Here is a 21,993-nt window from a genome sequence, read left to right as displayed (position 1 = left end):
TATAGACCAGATAAGATGGATCTTTGAATTAACTTCCCAAGTCTCCTAAAAGGAAAACATTTCACATCAGTGCCAGCATTATGAATCCCAAAACATTACAAGAATGGTTATGAAATGTTTGGTTTTCCTGTGTTTGAACATTGTATTGTCTTTTTTATGTAAGGGAAAAAAATGTTTTTAAGGCACCTGCCATCAGAAAAACAACTGCTCTGAATTCTGTTTCTGGTATTTCAAGAACATTCTCTCACTTGGTCTCCATTAAAGAGAAAGGTGATGACTTGGTTGATAAAAATTAGAGGTACAATTTGGGGTCAGAATCTTTTCATTTCTTTCCATGAGACTAACTATGCTATTTAAAAGTAAAATTTCCAACCTTGAAATCATCTCAAGATGCTTTCCTCAAAAGTTCTAAATAGCTTTAATATTTTAATGATACAACAATATATATTAGGATTTCTACTACATAACTTCTCAAGTTAATTTTTCTGTGCTTCAGGAAGCTCCTTGGAATAGGTCAGACAATTGTTGAAGCTACATTAAATTGTCCAATTTCTTCTGCTTATTTTTTACAAATTGCATAATTTCAGGATCATGAATAGTGGACCAGGACAAGAAGGGTGAAGGCAGATTGATGGGAAGAAGTAGGAGGAAAGAGGAAAGGGAAGAGAGGGTAAAAGATCAAATGAGTGTTCAGGTCATAATTGTTCCTTTTATTTTCACAGAGTATAGAGAAATGAGAATGTCAGTGGCTGCTAATATCACTTGGACTGTAAGTGAATTTATTCTCTTGGGTTTCAATTGTCAAAAAGAGATTCAAACCATTCTCCTTATGTTGTTCTCTATCATTTACATCCTTACAATCATGGGGAATACATCTATTATCTGTGCTGTGTGGTCAAACCAGCAGCTTCACACTCCCATGTACATTCTCTTGGCCAATTTCTCCTTCTTAGAAGTCTGTTATGTTAACTCTGATGTCCCCAAAATGTTGGCCAACATGTTCTCTGAAATGAAAGCTATCTCCTATACTGGTTGCTTGTTTCAATTTTATTTCTTCTCAATGTGTGCTTCAGAGGGTTTGTTTTTATCTGTGATGGCATTTGATAGGTACCTTGCCATCTGCCAGCCTCTACATTACTCCACTATCATGACCCATAGCCTCTGTGCTAACTTGACATTCTTCTGTTGGATGGGTGGCTTCCTCTGGTTACTGATTCCTGTGATCTTAGTACCACAGGTACCCTTTTGTGGTCCAAATATCATTGATCACTTTTTGTGTGATCTGGGGCCATTGTTAGCCCTGTCCTGTGCCCCAGTTCCCAAGACTACTTTGGCCTGTGGCACCATCAGCTCTCTGATCATCTTCATCACCTTCTTCTACATACTGGGTTCCTATACCCATGTCCTGAGAGCTGTACTACGAGTACCATCAGGATCTGGAAGAAATAAGGCTTTCTCAACTTGTGCCTCCCATTTCACTGTTGTGTCTCTATTCTATGGTTCAGTCATGGTGATGTATGCTAGCCCAGGATCTGGGAAACAGTCTGGAATGCAGAAGTTTATAACGTTGTTTTACTCCATGGCAACTCCATTCTTTAACCCCCTGATCTACAGTCTCCAGAACAAAGATATGAAGAAAGCTCTTAAAAAACTCTTCAGTGGATTGTCCCAAAGAATCTCTAAATTACCCAAGAAATGAGAATAGTATTTACACAAGTTTTTTGTATAACAGAATTCAGTAAAGAGAATTATGTACCCATTATGAACTAAGAAAATAGAAGAATAACTGATCCATGGGGATAATTAAAATAAAACTCTACAAACAAGTGAAGTCAAAGTCAGAAATGAAAAATTCTTTTATAAAATTTTATATAGAATATATTTATATATACATATATATAATATCCCATTTTTGCATGGTAATAGGAGTCATTTTGAATATCAAATGAAAAGGTACAGTAAAGCTATAATGATTGTCCCATTTGTCAGGTAATTATAGTTCATGAAGAAATAAAAAGACAAAGAACCATTCATAATTAGGCTATAAGTTTGAGAAGGGAGAGGTAAAGAAAGATCCCAGAAACTACAAGAATGTAGCTATAACTACAAAACGTCTTCCTAACCACTTGTGATAATGCATTCATATTGCTTTTTTTTGTTTAAAGCTTACATGACAACTTTTGTATTTTACATTATATTTCTTTCTAAACTTTTCCCTCCTCTTTCTGCTTCCCAGAAAGCCTTCAATTGTAACAATTACTTTAAAAGTAAAGATCTTTATTGAAAATAATATATATGTGTATATATATATATATATATATATATATATATATATATAAAGTCAAACAGTATATGCAATATTTCAAACCTATAGACCCCTCCCTCAAATCTCCATAAAGGCAGAAAGGAGGGGTTTGCCTTTATTTGCATTTTTTAAAAACTTGAATATAAAACAAGAAAAGAAAAATGTCCTGTGCACAATAGAACATACAAGAGAATTCAGTATAAATCATTAAATTTCTATTTCAAGAAACCTAAACAATAAATTCTATCCATTATTTCCCAAACTACCTAGCTATTCTTTGCTTCCTTATAGGTCTTCTATTTTTTTCTGCTGTGTAATTTTACACAATTTTCCCCTTTCCTTCCCCCCCCATTCTAAACAAGGCTACAATTACACACACACACACACACACACACACACACACACACACGTTTATACACACATCTATACACATACACATGAAGATAAACATATACATATATACTCATACACATAAATATGAGATCACAGTGTACTTATTTTCATTTATCTCTTTTCTTAAGGTGTATAGCATCTTTTCTGAAGTCTTCCCATGTTTTTCTAAATCAACTAGAACATTATTTCCTACATGACAGTAATATACCTATACCACAGTAACACCAAGTCACATTTTATCTGATATTATCTATGGAAGTTTTTTCCCTCAGTTTTCTTTTCTAATTCTTTTCTTGACTACATTAGTTTTATTATATAAAAAAATTTTAATTCAAAAATCAAAATTATACATTTTACTGTTCAACAATTACTGTTCAACTCTTATAACATAATTCAAGGTCAGATAAGGCCTTTTTCCTTTACAGTTTTCCCCTTGGTTTCTTTGAAATTCATGACCTTTTGTTCTTTCAAGTAAACTTTGCAATATTTTTCTAACTAAACAAGATTTTTTTAGTAATTTAATTGGTATGACATTGAATAAATAGATTAGTTAGGTAAAACTGTCATTTTGATCATATTGGGTTTACCTACCCAGAAACAAAAATATTGCTTTCAATTATTTAGATCTGACTTTATTTGTAGAAAAAGTGTTTCATATTTCTGAACATATAGTTCCTGTGTCTGTTTTGGCAGGCTTACTTTCAGGCATTTTATACTATTTTTTATTATTTATACTATTTTAAATTATTTTAAATTTTAAAAAAAATGAATACAGCTGCTAACAGTGTAAATTCCCAATTTTTCTCTTTTGATTAAATCTATTTTAGTTTTCACTTCACCTGAGATCATGATTACTACTCTGATTTTTACATAATAATTCTACTCTGGCCCTTGATTTCATCTATGTGTTATCTTTCATTTTATAGTGTTTCCTGAAAATCAAATTACTGATTTCAAAAAAATATTTAATCAGCTATTCATTTATTCATTTCTATTTTATATGCTTAACATCCAATGGGAGAACACACAGAAAACATAGCTGAAAGATATATAGTAGGAAGGGAAAAGATATGGTAGAGCTGAACCTAAGTAGTCAAGCTGATGGAAAATAAGTCTAAATTGATTCATATAAATCATACATGAAGCACAAAAAAGTCATAATTCTTTTTAAGTGTCATTTCTCATATCATAGTAGTATTCTCTTTTGTCTCCATAGCAGTCAATCTTGAATCAATAGGCACCCACTTTGTTTATATTCTTTGCTACCATAAAAATTCTGTATAAATTATTTGGAAAATTTAACTCATTTTCATATTGTTGGTCTTTGTTTAATATATATTTAATAATGAGATTATTAAGTGAAGGGATGCTAAAAATTAATCACTTTTTTAAAAGACATAATTCTGAATTGCTTTCTGTATCTATTGGATTAGTTTATAGTTTCAAACTTAGTGTTTTTGTGTGCCTGTTTTTCCATAAACCTTTCTTCAAAGAGCATCCATTATTTTCATCTCTGTCAATTTTCTAGGTGTGAGGAGAGAAGTTAGAGTTATTTTAGTTTAATTTGTTTAGCATTAGTGAACTAATCTGTGTAGTTATTAATAAGTTGCAACTCTTACATTGTGAATTTTTTGTTAATGTCTTCTGATCTGATGTATATGTGTGTGTGTGAAAATATTTGAGTTTGTCCTTAATAAAGACAAATAAAATTAAGTGAACATATGTTAACCTCCAGAGTTTATCATAATAAGGAACACATGAAATTACGTTAGCATGTGTTAGCCTTTAGAATTTGTTCTAAAGAAATAACAAATGGAATAAGGTTAACAAAATGTTTTTATTTCTCTAGAATTTCAGTTATGCGTGCATGGGGCCCAATTTGGAACCAGACATCAAGTGGAATGTTAGAGAAGCATTCTAATAGAATCGAAACAGAGAATAATGTGGGATCAGAATTGATAATCCTATCAGGGGAATACCCATCAACTTATAGTATTGCTTCATGTCATGTTCATTATGGATAAAGACAGTTGGGTGGTGCAATAGGTAGAGTCCCAGCCCTGAAGTCAGGAGGACCTGAATTCAAATCTGGCCTCAGACACTCACTAACTGTATGACCTTGGGCAAGTCACTCAACCTGATAACTTCACATCCAGAACAATCTCCAGTCATCCTGATTCATATCTGGCAATTGGAGCCAGTTGACTGGAGGAGAAAGTGAGGCTGATGATTTTGTACCGCAACATCTCAGTCAAATCCAATTCATGTTCATGTCATGGCATCAACTCCCTGATGTCATGGGCTTCTTCAAGAATGAAGAACAAAACCTCTAAAACATTAGCAATAGAGAAGCACTATAAGGAATTTCATTAGGTCAGAAGGGGTCCCCTTTCCTGATTCAGGAGTTTTGTGCCTTATTAATTGTTCTAAAATACTCCACAAAAATTTGAAAATCTTCCCCATCCAGATACTATCTTGTGGCAACAGAGGAGATTTAGAAAGACAAACATGAAAGACTTTTGTTTCTTAAAGATAAAGTTTGACTTTATCTATAAATATAGTCATATATACATATATATGTCCACAAATATATATATATATACATATTTATATGCGTGTAGCTATATACATATAGGTAGATGAATTTATTAATAAAAACTTATTTTTAATGACTAATTCAATTCAACAAATATTTATGAGGTGACTACAATATGCAGCATGACCCAAAAAATTTTACTGCAGGTTTCAACTTTAATAGTTTAATAATCATTTAGCATTAATAGCTTAAAATTGTACTTAGACTTTTGGGATATACTGTTTAAAACAATATGATAACTACTGTAGCTATAAGGACAAAAATTTTAAATGATTCTTGAGCTCTAGTTGCTTATATTTAATGATGTTGGGGAGGGGAAGATACAAAATGTGTATATGGGTGAAATACAAAGGTAATTTGAGGAGAGAGAGAGAGAAAGTGGCAAGTTAAGGGAATATCTCAAAGAGGAATTAACATCTGAATTGATCTTTGAGGAAAGATAAGGATTCTCTTTTCATGTATCCCTTTTACTACTTCTGAATTCAGTGTTTAAAAATTCTTTTTCATTTCTCAACCTAATTTCATGTTTTTATATTTGGTATTATTTATGCAGAATATTCTGATTTTTTTCTATTTGCCTTCTCTATTAGTCACATTCTTCTTATCTATACACTCATTTAGGTCTTTAATTTGGATGGGTCAAAGATTAGTTCTTCCTTGGAAACCATAACTTCTAATTATTATAATGAATGAAACTACTTCTTTTGTTTTAATTATTTCCCTCAGGATTGAGGAGGTAAGAAGAATAGATGAGAAATCATCTCTGCAAATGAGCTATCCTTTTGGGAATAACAAGACTTATGAATTCATTGAGAATCAGTAAAACTTAAAAATACTCTTGTGAATTGAGCAAACACAAACTTCAGAGCTCAAGGGTAAAAGACTCAAACTTCAAGTAACCATAAATAAGGAAATAAACATATATATTATGTCATCCTCTGAGATTTCATTGTTGATGTGTTAACTTGATATCCAAATCTGGAAAAAGAAACTCCTTTGAGATTCACTTTTTATAACTTCTAATGGAGTTATAAACTAAGCTGCTGCATTCTTAGGGAACTTCTTGCATGTCCATTGCCCCTTAGAGTGATGTTCTCATCATTTGTGAGATTATTACTATTACTATTTAGATTTGAATGACAAAACCTACACAAAGAAGATATCTAAGATACCAAAAGAGTCACATTTTCTTCATGCCTATCTAGAAAGCTCCATTTCCCTTTCTTCCTCATAAAAAAAACAGAGAAATGGGGGGGGGAAGAGGGAGAGAGAGAGAGAGAGAGAGAGAGAGAGGAGAGAGAGAGCGAATATGAGAAACAAGGACTATATACATGTTCCAGGAAAGATTCCCCAAGATTTTCCTACCTGCTTTTCTTATTACATTTCTCAAATCCATCTTCTCAGGGAATAAAAGAGAAAAACATCATAAACCTGAAGAATACCATGATACTTTTTAATGATTCTTGCATTTAGTGCAGGAGAAAGAGTCTTGACCTTGAAGTTAGATTTTTACTCAAATCCTGGCTCTCATATTTACTAGCAATGTGAACCTGGGTAACTCATTTGACCCCTCTGAAATTCAGTTTTCTGCTTCATTCTTACATTATCTTAGAGAATAGATTATTGTGGAGACTACGGTTCCAAACTCTAAAAATTATACAAGCTTGAGTTATCATTCTATCAATCTAAGGAGAATACAAGAACCAGAACACTCATACCTAGAGAATATCTATATACCCTCAATTTGGACTGGAGAATCCTATCACGTTCAGCAACATTTGGCAATTCAGTCTAGGCTTAGACTGCAGAAGCCAAGGATAGTATGTGACTTCTGTTTCTAAAAGGAAAGAAGATGACAGAGAAGTACAAACCAGAAGAAATTGAAATGAAGGAGTGCATGTAAAAGCATTTATTAGAAGTACTTACTACATGATAAGTATTGTGCAAAGTACTACAGAAATGAGACAGTCCCATCACTTCAGGGGCTTACATTATACTAGAGACAATATAAATCTCAGCGCAGCAACCAGGCAATGTCTGGGAGGACTTTAAGATAAATGAGTTGACTTTAACAAAAAATGCTGGGAAAAACTGGAAACCAGCATGGCAGAAACTAGGCAAAGACCAACATCTCATACTCTATACCAGGGCTGTCCAACTTTACTTTTAAAAATTTTTACTGAAACAGACAATATATTTTGATTTGCTATTTTAGTGAAAGCTCTGTGTTATTTCAACTTTATTTACTAAAGCATTTAGTAAACCCACAGGGGGTCACACAAAATTGCAAGGTAGGAAACATTAGGGCACTTTGGACAGCCCTGCCCTATACCAAGATAATGAAAAAATGGGTGTAGTTTTTAACTCAAAATGTGATGCTATAAGCCAGGCAGGAGAACAAGGAATAATGTATCTGTAAGATTTATGGAAAGGGGAAGTACTTTTAATCAAAGACAAGATAGAAAACATTATAAAATGCAAAATAGCAACTTTGATTACATTAAATTCAGAAGGTTTTACATAAATAAATAAAATCAGTGCCACCAAGATTAAAGGAATGCAGTAAGTTGGGAAAATTTTTTACAGTTTTTTATATCTGATAAAGAATTCATTTCTGGGGCAGCTAGGTGGCACAGTGGATAGAGCAGTGGCCTTGGAGTCAGGAATACTTGAGTTCAAATCCAGCCTCAAACACTTAATAATTACCTAGCCATGTGGTCCTGGGCAAGCCACTTAACCCCATTGCCTTGCAAAAAAAAAAAAAAAAAAAAAAAAAAAAAAGAATTCCTTTCTAAAATATGTAGATAACTGAACAAAATTTATATGAATATAAATCATTTACCAATTGATAAATGATCAAAGAATAGGAATAGGAAATTCTCAGATAAAAAAAATTAAAGCTATTTATTGTCATATGAAAAAAAATGCTCTAAAATGTTATGGATAAGAGAAATGCAAATGAAAGCAACTCTAAGGTACCACCTGCCAAAGATCAGATTAGCTAAAATGACAAAAAAGGAAAAAGACCAGCATTGTAATATATGAGGGAAAACTAACCACACTAATGTATTGTTGAAGTTTTAATTTGCTATAGAACATTTTTGTACTATGCCCAAAGGGAAATAAAACTGCATGTAATTTTTGAACTAACAATACCACTACTAAGTCTGTATCTCAAAGAGATCACAAGAAAGGGTAAAAAAACCCATATGCAAAAAATATTTATAGCAGCTACTTTTGAAGTGGTAAAGAATTGAAAATTGAGGGGATGTCCATCAATTGGGTAATGATTGGACAACTTGCAATATATGAATGTGATGGAGCACTATTGTTTTCCAAGAAATCTTGCCAGACAGGCCTTCAGAAAAACCTGGAGACACTTGCAAGAATTGATGCTGATTAAAGTGAGCAGAACCAGAACTTTGTACACAGTAACAGTAACATTGTGCTATGATCAGCTAGGATTGGATTTGTTCATCTCAGCAGCTTAATAATCAAAAACAGTTCTACAGGACTTGTGATTGAAAATACCATACGCATCCAGAGAAGGAACTATGGGCCAAAGTTTACTATGTTTAATTTTTAAAATTTGATGAATGTTTTGTGGGTGTTTCCCCCTCATGTTTTTTTTCTTACTGTTCTGATTATTCTTTCACAACATGATCAATATGGGTAAATGTCTAACATGGTTATACATGCATAACCTATATTAGACTGTTCTCTGTCAGGGAGAGGGGGAGGAAAGAAGGAGGGAGAAAAATGTGAACTTCAAAATCTTACAAGAAGATATTGTTGAAACTTTTCCTTGCATATAGTTGGAAAAATATATAAATAAAATTTTTGCTGTTTTTTAAAAATTATATTTATTTAAGGAAATGGGGTTAAGTGACTTACCCAAGGTCACACAGTTAGGCAATTATTAAGTTTCTGAGGTCAGATTTGAACTGAGGTCCTCATGATTCCAGGGCCGGTGTTCTATCTACTGTGCCACCTAGCTGCCCCCTAAGTAACTTTTTTTATTAAAAAGAAGAATGATGAGTTGATTCTAGGAAAGTCAATTGACACTATTTTTTCTAGGAACAAAGTTAGTGTGATATTATAATTTCCATTGTTGAGATCAGACCAATCAGTTGAAAATGGGCATGGGTGGGGTACACATAGAAGTGAGAGAGGGGAAGTAAAAGCAAGGGCGAGGGTAAGGGTGAAGGAAATTACAGGGCAATGGAACAGAAAACAAGTAGCAAAATGCCCTAGAGAGAATATTATTATAGGAAGTGAAGTAGTGAAGCATGGTCTATTTTATAACAGCTAGATACAATAAACTATTTAATGGAAAAGAACAAAGGCAAGAACAAAGATGGAACAGAACCACATTTTGTTACTGTGGTATAGCCTGTAATCTTGTATCTGCCCTCTGGCTTTTCTTGCTTCTTTCAAGGTGCAATGGAAATCTCACCTCTGAAAGAAGTCTTTCCCTCCAATCCTAGTACCTTCCTTCTTTGATTATACTCAATTTATATCATATATAACTTATATAAACATAGTTGTTTGTTTGCTGTATTCACTATTAGACTGTGAGATCATTAAAAGCATGACCTTTTTGGCCTCTCTTTGCATCTCCAGTACTTAGCAGAGTGCCTAGCCTATAGCAACATTTATTACTGACTTGATGAAGATTGGGGGGGTGGGGAATCATATATAAGATAGATTTTTGCATTCTTTTCCCAGGTTTGTGCCCAATCCTATGATAAAATTTCACCAATCTTGAGATTTTATGGTATAGAATTTTAATATTGCACTAATAAATTTTCCATCACATTTTTCCAACTTCATGTTCTTTTGCTATAGAATTGGAATTCTGACAGATTTAATTATTAATAACTTTCCTTCTTGACATATGAAACATATTTATGAAAAAATAACAGTTTTCAAAGAGGTATACAATAATATCCTCCATGTTTTATTCCTATAGAAGCCTGTCTTGTCCATTTGATCAGTTTAAGATTATCTTTAGATCAGAGGTTCCAAAAATGAGGTTCATGGACTCTTTCAAGAGGTCTCTGAACTTTAGGTGGTAAAATACTACAACTGTATTAACTTCCAATCTTACTTTAGAATTTCCTTCAATCATAATTTTTTAAACAGTACTATTCAGAGAAGTCCATAGATTTCAACAAAAGCAAAGGGATCCTTGACAAAAAGAAAAATACTTAAGAATCCCAGTTTTAGATGATCATTTCTCTAAAGCTAAGATGAATACTATAGCTCTTGATGAATGACCTTTTGCAAAAGTCAAAAGCTATGAAATAATGAAAGGATGGATAAATGTTTATTAAGCATCAACTAAGTACCAACCATTGTATTATGCAATGGGGATACAAGTATGAGAAAGCAAGATAACCCCTTATATTTAATAATAGAAGACATACAGAGAAGCTTTCTTTGACTCTTTATCCTTTTCTTCTTGGGTAGTACTGACTCACATTTAGTGATTTTGCATAAATTAAAGAAAGCATATATAAAAATATATAAAGAAATCTATAATGGATAGCTTGTTGGATTTATGACCCTCAACAAATCATTTAATCTCACTCAATCCTGATGTTCTTTATCAAAAAAAAGAGTAATGATAATATGATAATCCTTTCTTTTCAGAGTTATGGTGAGGATCAAATGAAATAATGTACATGTTTTATAAACTTCAAAGTGTTTTAAAACTGTGAATTACCAAGGTAGTTCACAATTCAAGGTAGGAAGATTGTGACTTTAGAAGAACAAGAAAGAATGGGTTCTTGAAATGTCTTCTCATAACCTCCAAAATGGGAAATACTTCAACTGCCTTTAAGTAACAGAATCTTAATGATGACAGTACCAGCATTAGGCATCTCAGGTCTCAGGACACCAAAAGTAGAAATGAAACATCTAGGTTTCTTCTCTTTTAAAACTTTGTTGTATCAGAAAAAAAATTTTTTAAATTCTTTTTTTATTTATAGCAATGGGGTTAATTGATTTGCCCAAGGTCACACAGCTAGGCAATCATTAAGTGCCTGAGGCTGGATTTGAACTCAGGTCCTCCCAACTCCAGGGCCAGTGCTCTCTCCAGTGCACCACCTAGATGCCCCCAAAAACCTGTTTTTCAGAGGGTAGAGCTAATATGCCAGAGAAAATACAACTGGCCTGAACTCTCCCCAAACCCAAACTCCTTTAAATAATGTCAAATGATTATTGGAGCAGCAAAAACCCATGAAAGTATAAAGGGAAACAATTTTCCAGTCCAAGAAAACTTAAAAGGTCGGCTGTAAAGGGATAGCACACCTGGGTGAGAGTAGAAAACAGTTGAGTGCAATGTGAATCAGCACAGTCTGGGTCCCAACAAACCAGGCATCACTGAAGCAGTAGTGGCAGCAGCTGCTTCCAGACCTCTCAGTCCATAAATGGTAATGGAATATAGTTCATCAAAAGGATATTATATAGATCTCTTTGCAAGCACTAAGGCAGAAACCTGTTGATTTGTCTATACTGGCATCTGGATCATAATCCTAGGTGGCAGTTGCAGTTCAAGGATGAGTAATAGCACACCAGAACTTCTGGCCAAAGTGAAACAGGGGCCCTCATCACAATTCAATGGCATTAAAAGAGTGCTTAACGTGACTCATACACCAGAGAATAGTAAGGAAAGTAGAAAACAACTTCTCCTTAGATCGTTCCACCTTGAAAATTTGAAAATTTACAAGTCACTAGAAATATTTCTCAAAACAGCTACACAAAACCCCTGAAGCTTGGGACAATGTGTTTGCCACCCTGGAAGGAAAAACCCTATTTTAACAAATATTTAAAAGTCAAGAATTGTTTTGGAAAATGAGCAAACAACAGAAAAAATTCCTGACCATAGAAAGTTACTATGGTTACAAGGAAGGTCAAAGCACACTCTCAGAAGACAAAAATGTCAAAGCTCCTACATCCAGAGCCTTCAGAAAATACAAATTGTTTTCAGGTCATGGAAGAACTCAAAAAGGATTAGGAAAATCAAGTAACAGAGGTAGAGGGAAAATTGGAAAGATAAATAAGAATGATGAAAGAAAATCATAAGGAAGTCAATAGCTTGGTAAAGATGAAGAAAAATTGCTGAAGAACATCATACCTTAAGGAAAGATTAGGTCAAATGGTAAAAGAGGTTCCAAAAATAAATGAGAAGAATGTCTTTAAAAACAGAATTGACAAATGAAAAAGAAGATACAAAAACTCAATGATGAAAATAATTTTTTAAAATTTGGAATTCACCAAATGGAAGCTAAAGAATTTATGAAAAATCATGAAACAATGAAACAAAATCAAAAGAATGAAGAAAATAGATGACAATGTTAAACATCTCTTTGGACTCCAAATCACTATTGATTAGAGAAATGCAAATTAAAACAAAAATGAGGTATCATCTCACACCTATCAGATTGGCCAAGATGAGAAAAAGGGAAAATGATCAATGCTGGATAAGTTGTGGGAGGATTAGGACACTGAAGTATTGCTGGAGGAGTTATGAACAGATTCAGTCATTCTGGAGAGCAATATGGAACTATGCCCAAAAAAACCAGTAAAATTCTTCATACTCCTTGACCCAGCAATTCCAATTCTAGGTCTATATCCAGAAGAAATTATAAAACATGGGAAAAGTACAACATATTCCAAAATATTCATAGCAGTTCTTTTTGTAGTGGCAAAGAATTGTAAATTGAGGGGATGCCCATCAATTGGGGAATGGCTAAACTAGTTATGGTACATGAATACTATGGAATATTATTGTTCTGTAAGAAACCATAAATGGTCAGACTCAAGAGAAGCATGGAATGAGTTACAGGATCTATCTGATGCTGAGCAAAGAGAGCACAACCAAGTGAACAACACGCACACTAAAAACACTGTGAGATGATCAGCCTTAATAGATGCAGCTCCTTGCAGATCAGAGAACTAGGACAACTGTATTAGAGCAACTATGAACAATATTATCCCTATCCAGAGGAAGAAAAACAAAACAAAACATAGAAAAAAACAAACTTCAGGATCTGATGAACACTTTATAAAAATTATCTCTTATGTAGCTATTTCTCTTAACCCTAATTCCTCATACCAAATATGATTAATATGTAAATATGTTTATCAAAAATATGTATGTAAAATGCTAACATGACTGTTCACCACTGAGGAGAGGAGGTATTACACACCAGAGTGAGAAAGGAGCATAGTATAGCTGTGGACTTGACTGGGTCAGTGGCAGCAGTTACCTAGGTTTCCAGACCTGTGAATCCAGAGACTGCCAAAGGCAAGGAAGATTAGCAAGAAAAGTCTGTTGTACCACTTCCAGTTGAGAATGGAATACCATCAAGCACAGGCCTCAGCAATACAGACCCAGGTCTAGAGGATTAGGAGCAGACATTGGGAGCCATTGAGTCAGCAGTAAATATGGTCACTGCTTCTGGAGCTCTCAGTTCATAGACAGTAAGAGCATCAGAAGGAGATTACCCTCTTTGCTATCACTGAGAGAGGATTCTATTGCTTTGCCCATACTTAGATCTCAGTTTCAGTCCTGAGACACAGTCTCAGGAAGAGGAAGAGCAGTAGCACAACAGAACTTGCTGCTGCAAGGTACTGGGACCATCCTCACAATTTCAGGATAGCAAGGAGTGCTTTTGATCAGTCACAGACTAAAGTAAAGGAAAAAGAGTATAAAAGCCTCTCCTTCGATCATCCCACCTTGGAAGAATTGAAAACTTTCAGGTCCCTAGAGGTATCTATGAAAAAAGTTTGGGACAGTACTCCCTCCACCTTGGAAACATAGCTCTCCATTAATAAAGAGTTAAAATCAATCATAGGCTGGAGAAATGAGTAAATAAAATAAAAAGAATTTGATTACAGAACCTACTATGGGGATAAGGAAGATCAAAACACACACACTCAAAGAACTCAGTTAAAGTTACTACATCCAAAACTTCCAAGAAAAATATGAATTGGCCTCAGGACACAGAAGATTTCAAAAAAATTATAAAAATCAAGTAAGGAGGTAGAGAAAAAATTGGGAAAAGAAATGAGAATAATTCAGGAAAATCATGAAAAACAAGTCAGTATCTTGTTGAAGGAAACACACACACACACACACACACACACACACACACACACACACAAACATTCTGGGCCAAATGGAAGAAGAAGTATAAATGTCAATGAGAAGAAGAATGCCTTAACAATTAGAATTGCTCAAATGGAAAAGTGGGGTACAAAAATTCCTTGAGGAAAATAATTCCTTAAAATATAAACTGGGGCAGCTAGGTGGCGTAGTGGATAGAGCATTGGCCCTGGATTCAGGAGTACCTGGGTTCAAATCCAGTCTCAGACACTTACTAATTACATAGCTGTGTGGCCTTGGGCAAGCCACTTAACTCCCTTTGCCTGGCAAAATAAAATAAAATAAAAGAAAGTAAAATAAAATAAAATGAAATGAAATGAAATGAAATGAAATGAAATGAAATGAAATGAAATGAAATGAAATAAAATATAAACTGGAACAAAGGGAAGATGATGTTTTGTGAGAAATCAAGAAACAAAAGTAACTAAACTAAAAGATTAAAAATGAAGTATCTCATTGGAAAACCAACTGACCTGGAAAATAAATCTGGAAGAGATAACTTCAAACTTATTGGACTACATAAAATCTATGATCAAAAACACAATAGCCTAGTCATAATATTTCAATAAATTTTCATTAAGGAAAATTATCCTGATATTCTAGAACCAAAGGGTAAAATAAAAATGGAAAGAATTCATCAATTACCTCCTGAAATAGATTACAAAATAGCCCCACCACAGGAATATTATAGACAAATTTCAGAATTCCCTGGTCAAGAAGAAAATATTGCAAGTTGCCAGAAAGAAACAATTCAATTATTGTGGAGCCACAATCAGGACAGTTCAAGATTTAGTACCCTCTACATAAAAGAATCCTAGGGCTTGGAATATAATATTCAGGAAGACAAAAAATTCTGGATTACAACCAAGAATAAAATTTCCAGCAAAAGTGAGCAATATCTTTTCAGGTGAAAAGATGGAGATTCAATGAAATAGGGGTTTTTCAAACTTTTCTGATGAAAAAACCAGAGATGAACAGAGGATTTTATTCTTAGATAAAAGTCTTGTGTGAAATATTAAAAGGTAAACAGGAAAGGAAAATCATAAGGGACTTAAGGAAATTGAACTGTTTATATTCCTATGTGGGAAGATGATAGTGATAACTCATATGAATATTATAATTTATTATGACAATTAAGATGATATTATATATATATATATATATATAGCAGAGCACAATAGAAGCACAATAGAAAGGGATAATATATTTTTAAAATAGAGTCAAGGGATTGAGAAAGGAACATATTTAGAGAGAAAAAAGGGGAGTGCTATAATGCAGTAAGTTATTTCACAAAAGAGTCAAGAAAAAGTTTCTGCAATGGAGAAGAGACAAGAAGTGATGGGAAGTTAGTAAGCCTTACCCTCATCAAAATGGATTCAGAGAAGGAATAACACACTCAATTGGGTATAAAGATCTATCTTTCCTTTTGAAGATAGTAGGAGGGGAAGGGGATGGGAGATATGTGAGGGCGGGTGATAAAAGAGAGGGCATATTGTGGGAGAATGTAGTTAGAAGCAAAACACTTTTGAGGTAAATAGGCTTGAAAGGAGAAAGAAAAAATAGAATAAAGGAGGGTGTGGGAAAAAAAGTAGAGGGCAATGCTACTAGTAATAATAACTTAGGGAAAAATATTGAAACAAGTTTCTCTGACAAAGACCTCATTTCTCAAACATGGAATCAAATTTATAAAAAATAATAATCACTCCACAAATAATGAATTATCAAAAGAAATGAAGAGGTTTTGGGTGAGGTTATCAATGTTCTCTATGGTAATATTTTTTTAAATGTCCTAACTCACTTTTCATGGGAGACATGCAAATAAGAACAATGTCAAGATACTATCCTATACCTATTAAATTGGTTAAGAGGACAGAAAGGGTAAATGACAAATGTGGGAGGAAATGTAAGGACACAGACATTAATGCACTGTTGGAGAAGTTGTGAAATGATTAAACAATTCTATGGAGCAATTTGGAACAATGCTCAAAGAACCACAAAACCATGCTGTTGTTTGGCCAAGTCATGCCACTATTACTTCTGTATCTCAGAAGAAATGAAAAATGGGAAGGGAAAAGATTTATATGAATGAAAAATGTATAGTGACACTTTTTGGTGACAAATAATTGGAAATTGAGGGGATGTCTGTCAATTGGGAAACAATTGAACAAATCGTGATATGTGTTTATGCCAGAATGTTATTCTGCTCTAAGAAATGATAAGCAGAATGAACTCTATAAAACTTAGAATAACTTACATGAGAAGATTCAAAAAGGAAATATACTGTGTATAGAGTAATAGCAATGTTGCCGGATGTTCAGTTGTGAATGACTTACCTTTTATCAGCAGTACTGTGACCCAAGTCAGTTCTGAAGGATTTATGATAAAGAATGTTATCCATCCCCATAGAGAGAGCTTCATTTTGTAAAGCAATTTGCAGACACACTTTTCAGTTACTCCTAAACATCTAATGAGAAAAACCTTTTTATCCAATTTTCTTAGAAGAGTTGGTATCTAAGTTACATTAACTTTATATATTATTATACATTAACTATACATTAACATTCTAATACATTGTATACTAATATATAAAATGATACATAGTGACAAAGAATTGGAAATTGCAGGAGTGCCCATCAATTGAATAATGGCTGAAACCAGACTGACCCAACTTTCATTTACTTAGTTTTTCTTGAGGCTTCTTTTTTTGAGAGGGGGGGGGGTAATCCATATTTACTTTTGAAACATGACTATTATGGAAATTTTTTTGCTTGACTATGCAATTTTAATGTTTGTCACATAATTTGATGACTCAATGGGGGTGCAGAAGAAATGTGAAAAGAAGGGAAAGAATTTAGAACTCAGATTTTTAAAAATGAACGTTAAAACTTGTTTTTACATGCAACTGGGGGGAATATAATAAAATAAAATATATTAAAAAACAGAGAAGAAATGTAATGAGAAGGTAAAGAAAGGAATCAGAAATGACAGGAACTTATCGCAACTATAAAAGGTCTTCCCAATCACCTTTAACAGCACACCCATATGTCTTTTCTTCTTTTGAAGTTTATATCATTATTTTTGTTTTTATATTATGTTCAATTCCAAATATGTCACTCCTCTTCCCAGAAAATCATCTTCTATTTGTAAAAAAAATCTTTTAAAAGTGAGGAATAAACCCCTCAATTTGATTAAAAACAACGAAGGAAAATGAAAAACAATATGGCAGAAATAAAGCTTGGACTGACACCTCACTCTATATTCCATATTCTAAATGAATCCATAACCAAAATATTAAAGACTTATTAATTAAAAGAAAAGCATATTTACCTAAGCTATAAATAGATGTAATCTTAATTAAACATAATATAGAGCCAATAAAAAAGATGAAATAACTTTAAATGAAATTCAAAAACTTCTGCAAAGACAAAATTAATGCACCCAAGATTAGAAAGAAAGAATTTTAATGAGAAAAACCTTTTTATCCAATTTTCTTAGAAGAGTTGGTATCTAAGTTACATTAGCTTTATATATTATTATACATTAACTATACATTAAAATTCTAATACATTCTATATTAATATATAAAATGATACATAGTGACAAAGAATTGGAAATTGCAGGAGTTCCCATCAATTGAATAATGGCTGAACAAATTGAAGTATATGAATTTGATTGGAGTACTATCTGTAAGAAATCATGAAGGGTAGTACTTCAGAAAAGCCTGGAAAGACATGAATGAATTGATGCTGACTGAAGTGAGCAGAACCAGAAGTGTATTGTACATACTAACAGCAACATTGTGTGATGATCAACTAAGTTGGACTTGCTTATCTCAACAGTACAATAATCAAAGACAATTGTACTTGTGATGGAAAATACCATCCATACCTAAAGAAGGAGCTATGGAGTCTAAATGCAGAACAAAGTTTATCATTTTCAATTTTCAAAAGCTGTTTTACGCTTTATGGGTTTTCCCCCTCTCATGATTATTTTTCTTATTCCTCTTTCACAGCATCATTCCATACCAATGATGTTGTGAAAGAAGAATCAGAAAAACTACATATATTTATATATACATATATGTAAAATATGTATCAGTCTGATCTCCATCAGGGAAAGGTAGAGGAACTAGAGAGTGAGAAAAATGTGAAATTCAAAACCTTGCCAAAAAAATGATTGTTGGAAAAAAACTTTACCTGTAGCTAGAAAAATAGATACTTTTTTGCATTTCAATAGTTTTATTGAAAGGTCACTTTCTTAGTACCCGAATACAATGGTACTTTGTTAGGTTACTTCAGCCAACTTAAGTTTGCATTGATGAATTAAAAAGGAAATTCTTCAATGAAATTAGATGTTTAGGAGTAACTGAAGAGTGTGTCTGCAAAATGATTTACAAAATGAAGCATGAGACAATACTGTGGTTCTTTGGTTTATCTTTAAAGGAAAGTTTTTCTCCCTCCCCCATAACATGATGTCAAAGGGAAATTTGAACTAGTTATAGCTATATAGAACTTAAGCTATCTATCTATCTATCTATCTATCTATCTATCTATCTATATATATATATATATATATATATATTACACTGATTAAATATATGCTTTCCAAATCCTATGTCAATTTAGATTCATTTACCTATAACAAGCCTTAAGTGTTCCAACTACCACGTTAAATTAAATTGCTGCTTACTTGAATCTGGACAGAAAACTCACTTTAGTCTCTCAAATCTAATTGTTACAGGAGCATTATGACAATAGCATACTCCCTATGTATTGCTATTAAATACAAAGTTCTATACCAATGGTCCAGTTTCATACCAAGAGTACTTTTTAAAGTTCTGGTGTTAGCATTAGCATGTATTGTTTTAGAAGGACACAGCTGAGGTTTCAGGGTGGCAGACTATGAGAGTTGCTTGTACAACAAATTAATTTTTTTCCTAAGGGGTTAGATATTGAGAGAAAATTCATTCTGTATAAAACTTTGTATACCATATCACTTGTTCTAGGATAAGGTTGAAGATCACCTAAATATAATTTGTCTGTCGACAACTTTAATAGAATTTTTAAATCAAATTTAAATGAAAAATATGGCCAAAAATAAATCTTTAGAATTATTGGATTATCTAGTTGTATAAGGCTTTATCAAGACTGTATATACTGCCTCAAAGACTAGTAACCCAACTACACTAAGTGCATCAAACCATTTTTCTGAAGTTGTTCTGTTTTTGATATGAACTTGCATCACAATTCAAATAACATTAAAAGTCACTCCCACCTTGCCATCAATACTATCTATAATTGGTATACTAATCCAGATACTACTAAATTGGATCAATATTAACTACCAATTCACAGTATAGTCTCCCATTCTTAAATCTACTTTGGGGTTTCACATTTGAGTTTTTACAAACATGCTTCAAAAGAGGATCATAATTTAGTCCTGAACACATCTGCAACCACAGCACACAACTGATTTCCAGCTATAACCTCTTTTCCCCTCATCTGAAAACATCAATGCTAACCTAGTTGCTGTGTTTCAGGCTTCACAGCTTAAATCCATTCTAATATTGAAGTCCACAGTTCTTATGTGAAATAAGCCTTCAAAATCGTTGAATTTTTTCACCATAAGAATCCTATTAAGACCCAGTTTCAGGGATTGTTGGAAGATGAGCAATTTTGTAATAACTATGTTTCAACTGACATGCAGTACACCCAGACACAATCCACTTCAACTTCTGAACATTTGGTTTAGAACACTTGTTTGATGAGTATTCACTTAGGCACTTTGCTACAAGTTCCTGCCAGAAGGTCGTATCTCTGCAATGTATCTTAGAATGTTTCTGTAGACATTCTACTCATTTTGTCAATTCCATAAATTTCTGTGCTTGAATCTCCAGTGCTATTGTAGACAATGCTAATACAGAAGGCTTTGCTTTAGAAAACATAATCCTACAGTGGCAGGCCTTAAGTTGGGCTTCCAGTCTTTCAAAACTCAGATTCTTTCTCCTTTCAAATAGTAAATTCTCATGAATGAGTGAATAATAGAGCTGTAGAAACCGAAAAGCAGTAGTAGCTTTGACTTTCCAACACACTTTCTCTAATACAATCTTTTCCATTCTCATCAGGTCAGAAACTGTGAATTTGTATTGACTTATTCGAATCAAATCAGTGGCTAATGGGACATTTCTCTCTTCCTCTGCTGATTTCACAGCCAGATAGAAGCAACTTAATCCCACACATCCAAGATATTTGGGCTGTACCTTCATTTTAGATAGAAATCTGTCCAGTAAACTCACAGCTAGAGAAAAAGTCTCTGAATCAAAGCCGAAGAACTGAGTGAGGCTAAGAAGGTCTTTCACTTTGAAGTCTCTTAGTCTTGCAGTCATCCAAAGGCCATTATCATGAGCAAATTCAATTAGTCTCAAGCCACAGACCTTTGGCTGACATCTGGACCCTGTTCCAACAGAACATTCAGCTGGTGCAGCAGTTTCTGAGCTTCAGTTGTTACCAGGGCCTCTATCATCTTGAGCTCCTCCAGGCAGCTCTTCCTCCAAACCAAGCCTCCCCTCCCCGGGGCCACGCCTCTCCTCACCCTGAAAAATTAGTTCAAACATCCCGGACGACGTGGTAACTATCTAGGAGAGAGGAGAGGGGTCTCCCGGGGCAGCAGCTGCAGCCAGCGAGGAGTACGCCGGTCCCAGGCCGCGGAGGGCTCAGCAAAAATAGGTACTTTTGAAAAAGAACAGTTCTACTTAGGAAAAGAATATAATGTTTGGACAGGTGTAATACAGAATACAGCTAAGGGGTCAGTGCCCAAATACATAAACTTTGAATGTCAGATAAAGTAACACATCACTAGACAATACAGTCACTGAACATTTCTAAATCAAAGTCTTAAACTGATATCTGTGAAATTATGTACTTGTTTTTCTTAAAAATATTTTTGTAAATATATTTCTATGTGAGTAGCTTTCTTTAAAGTTTTATATGTTTTATTTTATGTTTTAAAATATACACAATTTTTTACAAATTTCTAACAAGTTCCATAATAAAAATAGATTTGAGAACTGTTTTGAGGAATTTCCTAAATGGGTTCCTAAAGGAAGCAAATAATGAGATGAATGTTCTTCTCAGTGAGATAATTTGCATCAAAACAATTTCCAAGTGCTTAGTATTTTGTCATCTATCATAAAACATCAAGGAGTATTAAATCAGAGTCAGGAACCTGACCTCTGATTTCTTACTAACTTTGTTTTTCTTGTTAGTCTCCAAAGTCCAGAACCCCCCCCCCCCCCCCCGTTTATTTCCGCTTTGGATGTTATTGTGGGAAACTTAGGATCTTTCCTAGTTACCCAAGACTTGAAGGGGTTTGGGGAGATGGATGGATTGATTGTTCTATAAAGATGGATCTAACCATATTTCCTTCCAAGTTCTCTATTTCTACTATGATAACTATAAAATATTATATATTCTGTTATTTGAATTTTGAGACTTATCTGACTCTAGAAGTTCATATTTAGGATAC

The 21,993-nt window shown here is 33.6% G+C and overlaps 1 protein-coding gene and 1 pseudogene across 1 annotated transcript; one reads left to right on the top strand and one right to left on the bottom strand.

Annotated features, from left to right (window-relative positions):
- Positions 1–733: 733 nt before the first annotated feature.
- On the top strand, positions 734–1,699 carry LOC141522807 (olfactory receptor 11G2-like). The gene has a single exon (XM_074236252.1). The coding sequence runs from the start codon at positions 734–736 to the stop codon at positions 1,697–1,699; it is 966 nt and encodes a 321-aa protein (XP_074092353.1).
- Positions 1,700–19,783: 18,084 nt separating this feature from the next.
- Positions 19,784–21,043, bottom strand: LOC141520165 (cyclin-G1 pseudogene; annotated as a pseudogene).
- Between the last annotated feature and the right edge of the window lie 950 nt (positions 21,044–21,993).

This window comes from Macrotis lagotis, chromosome 4 (genome assembly GCF_037893015.1).
Source record: "Macrotis lagotis isolate mMagLag1 chromosome 4, bilby.v1.9.chrom.fasta, whole genome shotgun sequence".
NCBI lineage: Eukaryota > Metazoa > Chordata > Mammalia > Peramelemorphia > Peramelidae > Macrotis > Macrotis lagotis.
Note: the sequence above shows the minus strand (reverse complement) of the source record. Positions and strands in the feature narration are given on the sequence as shown.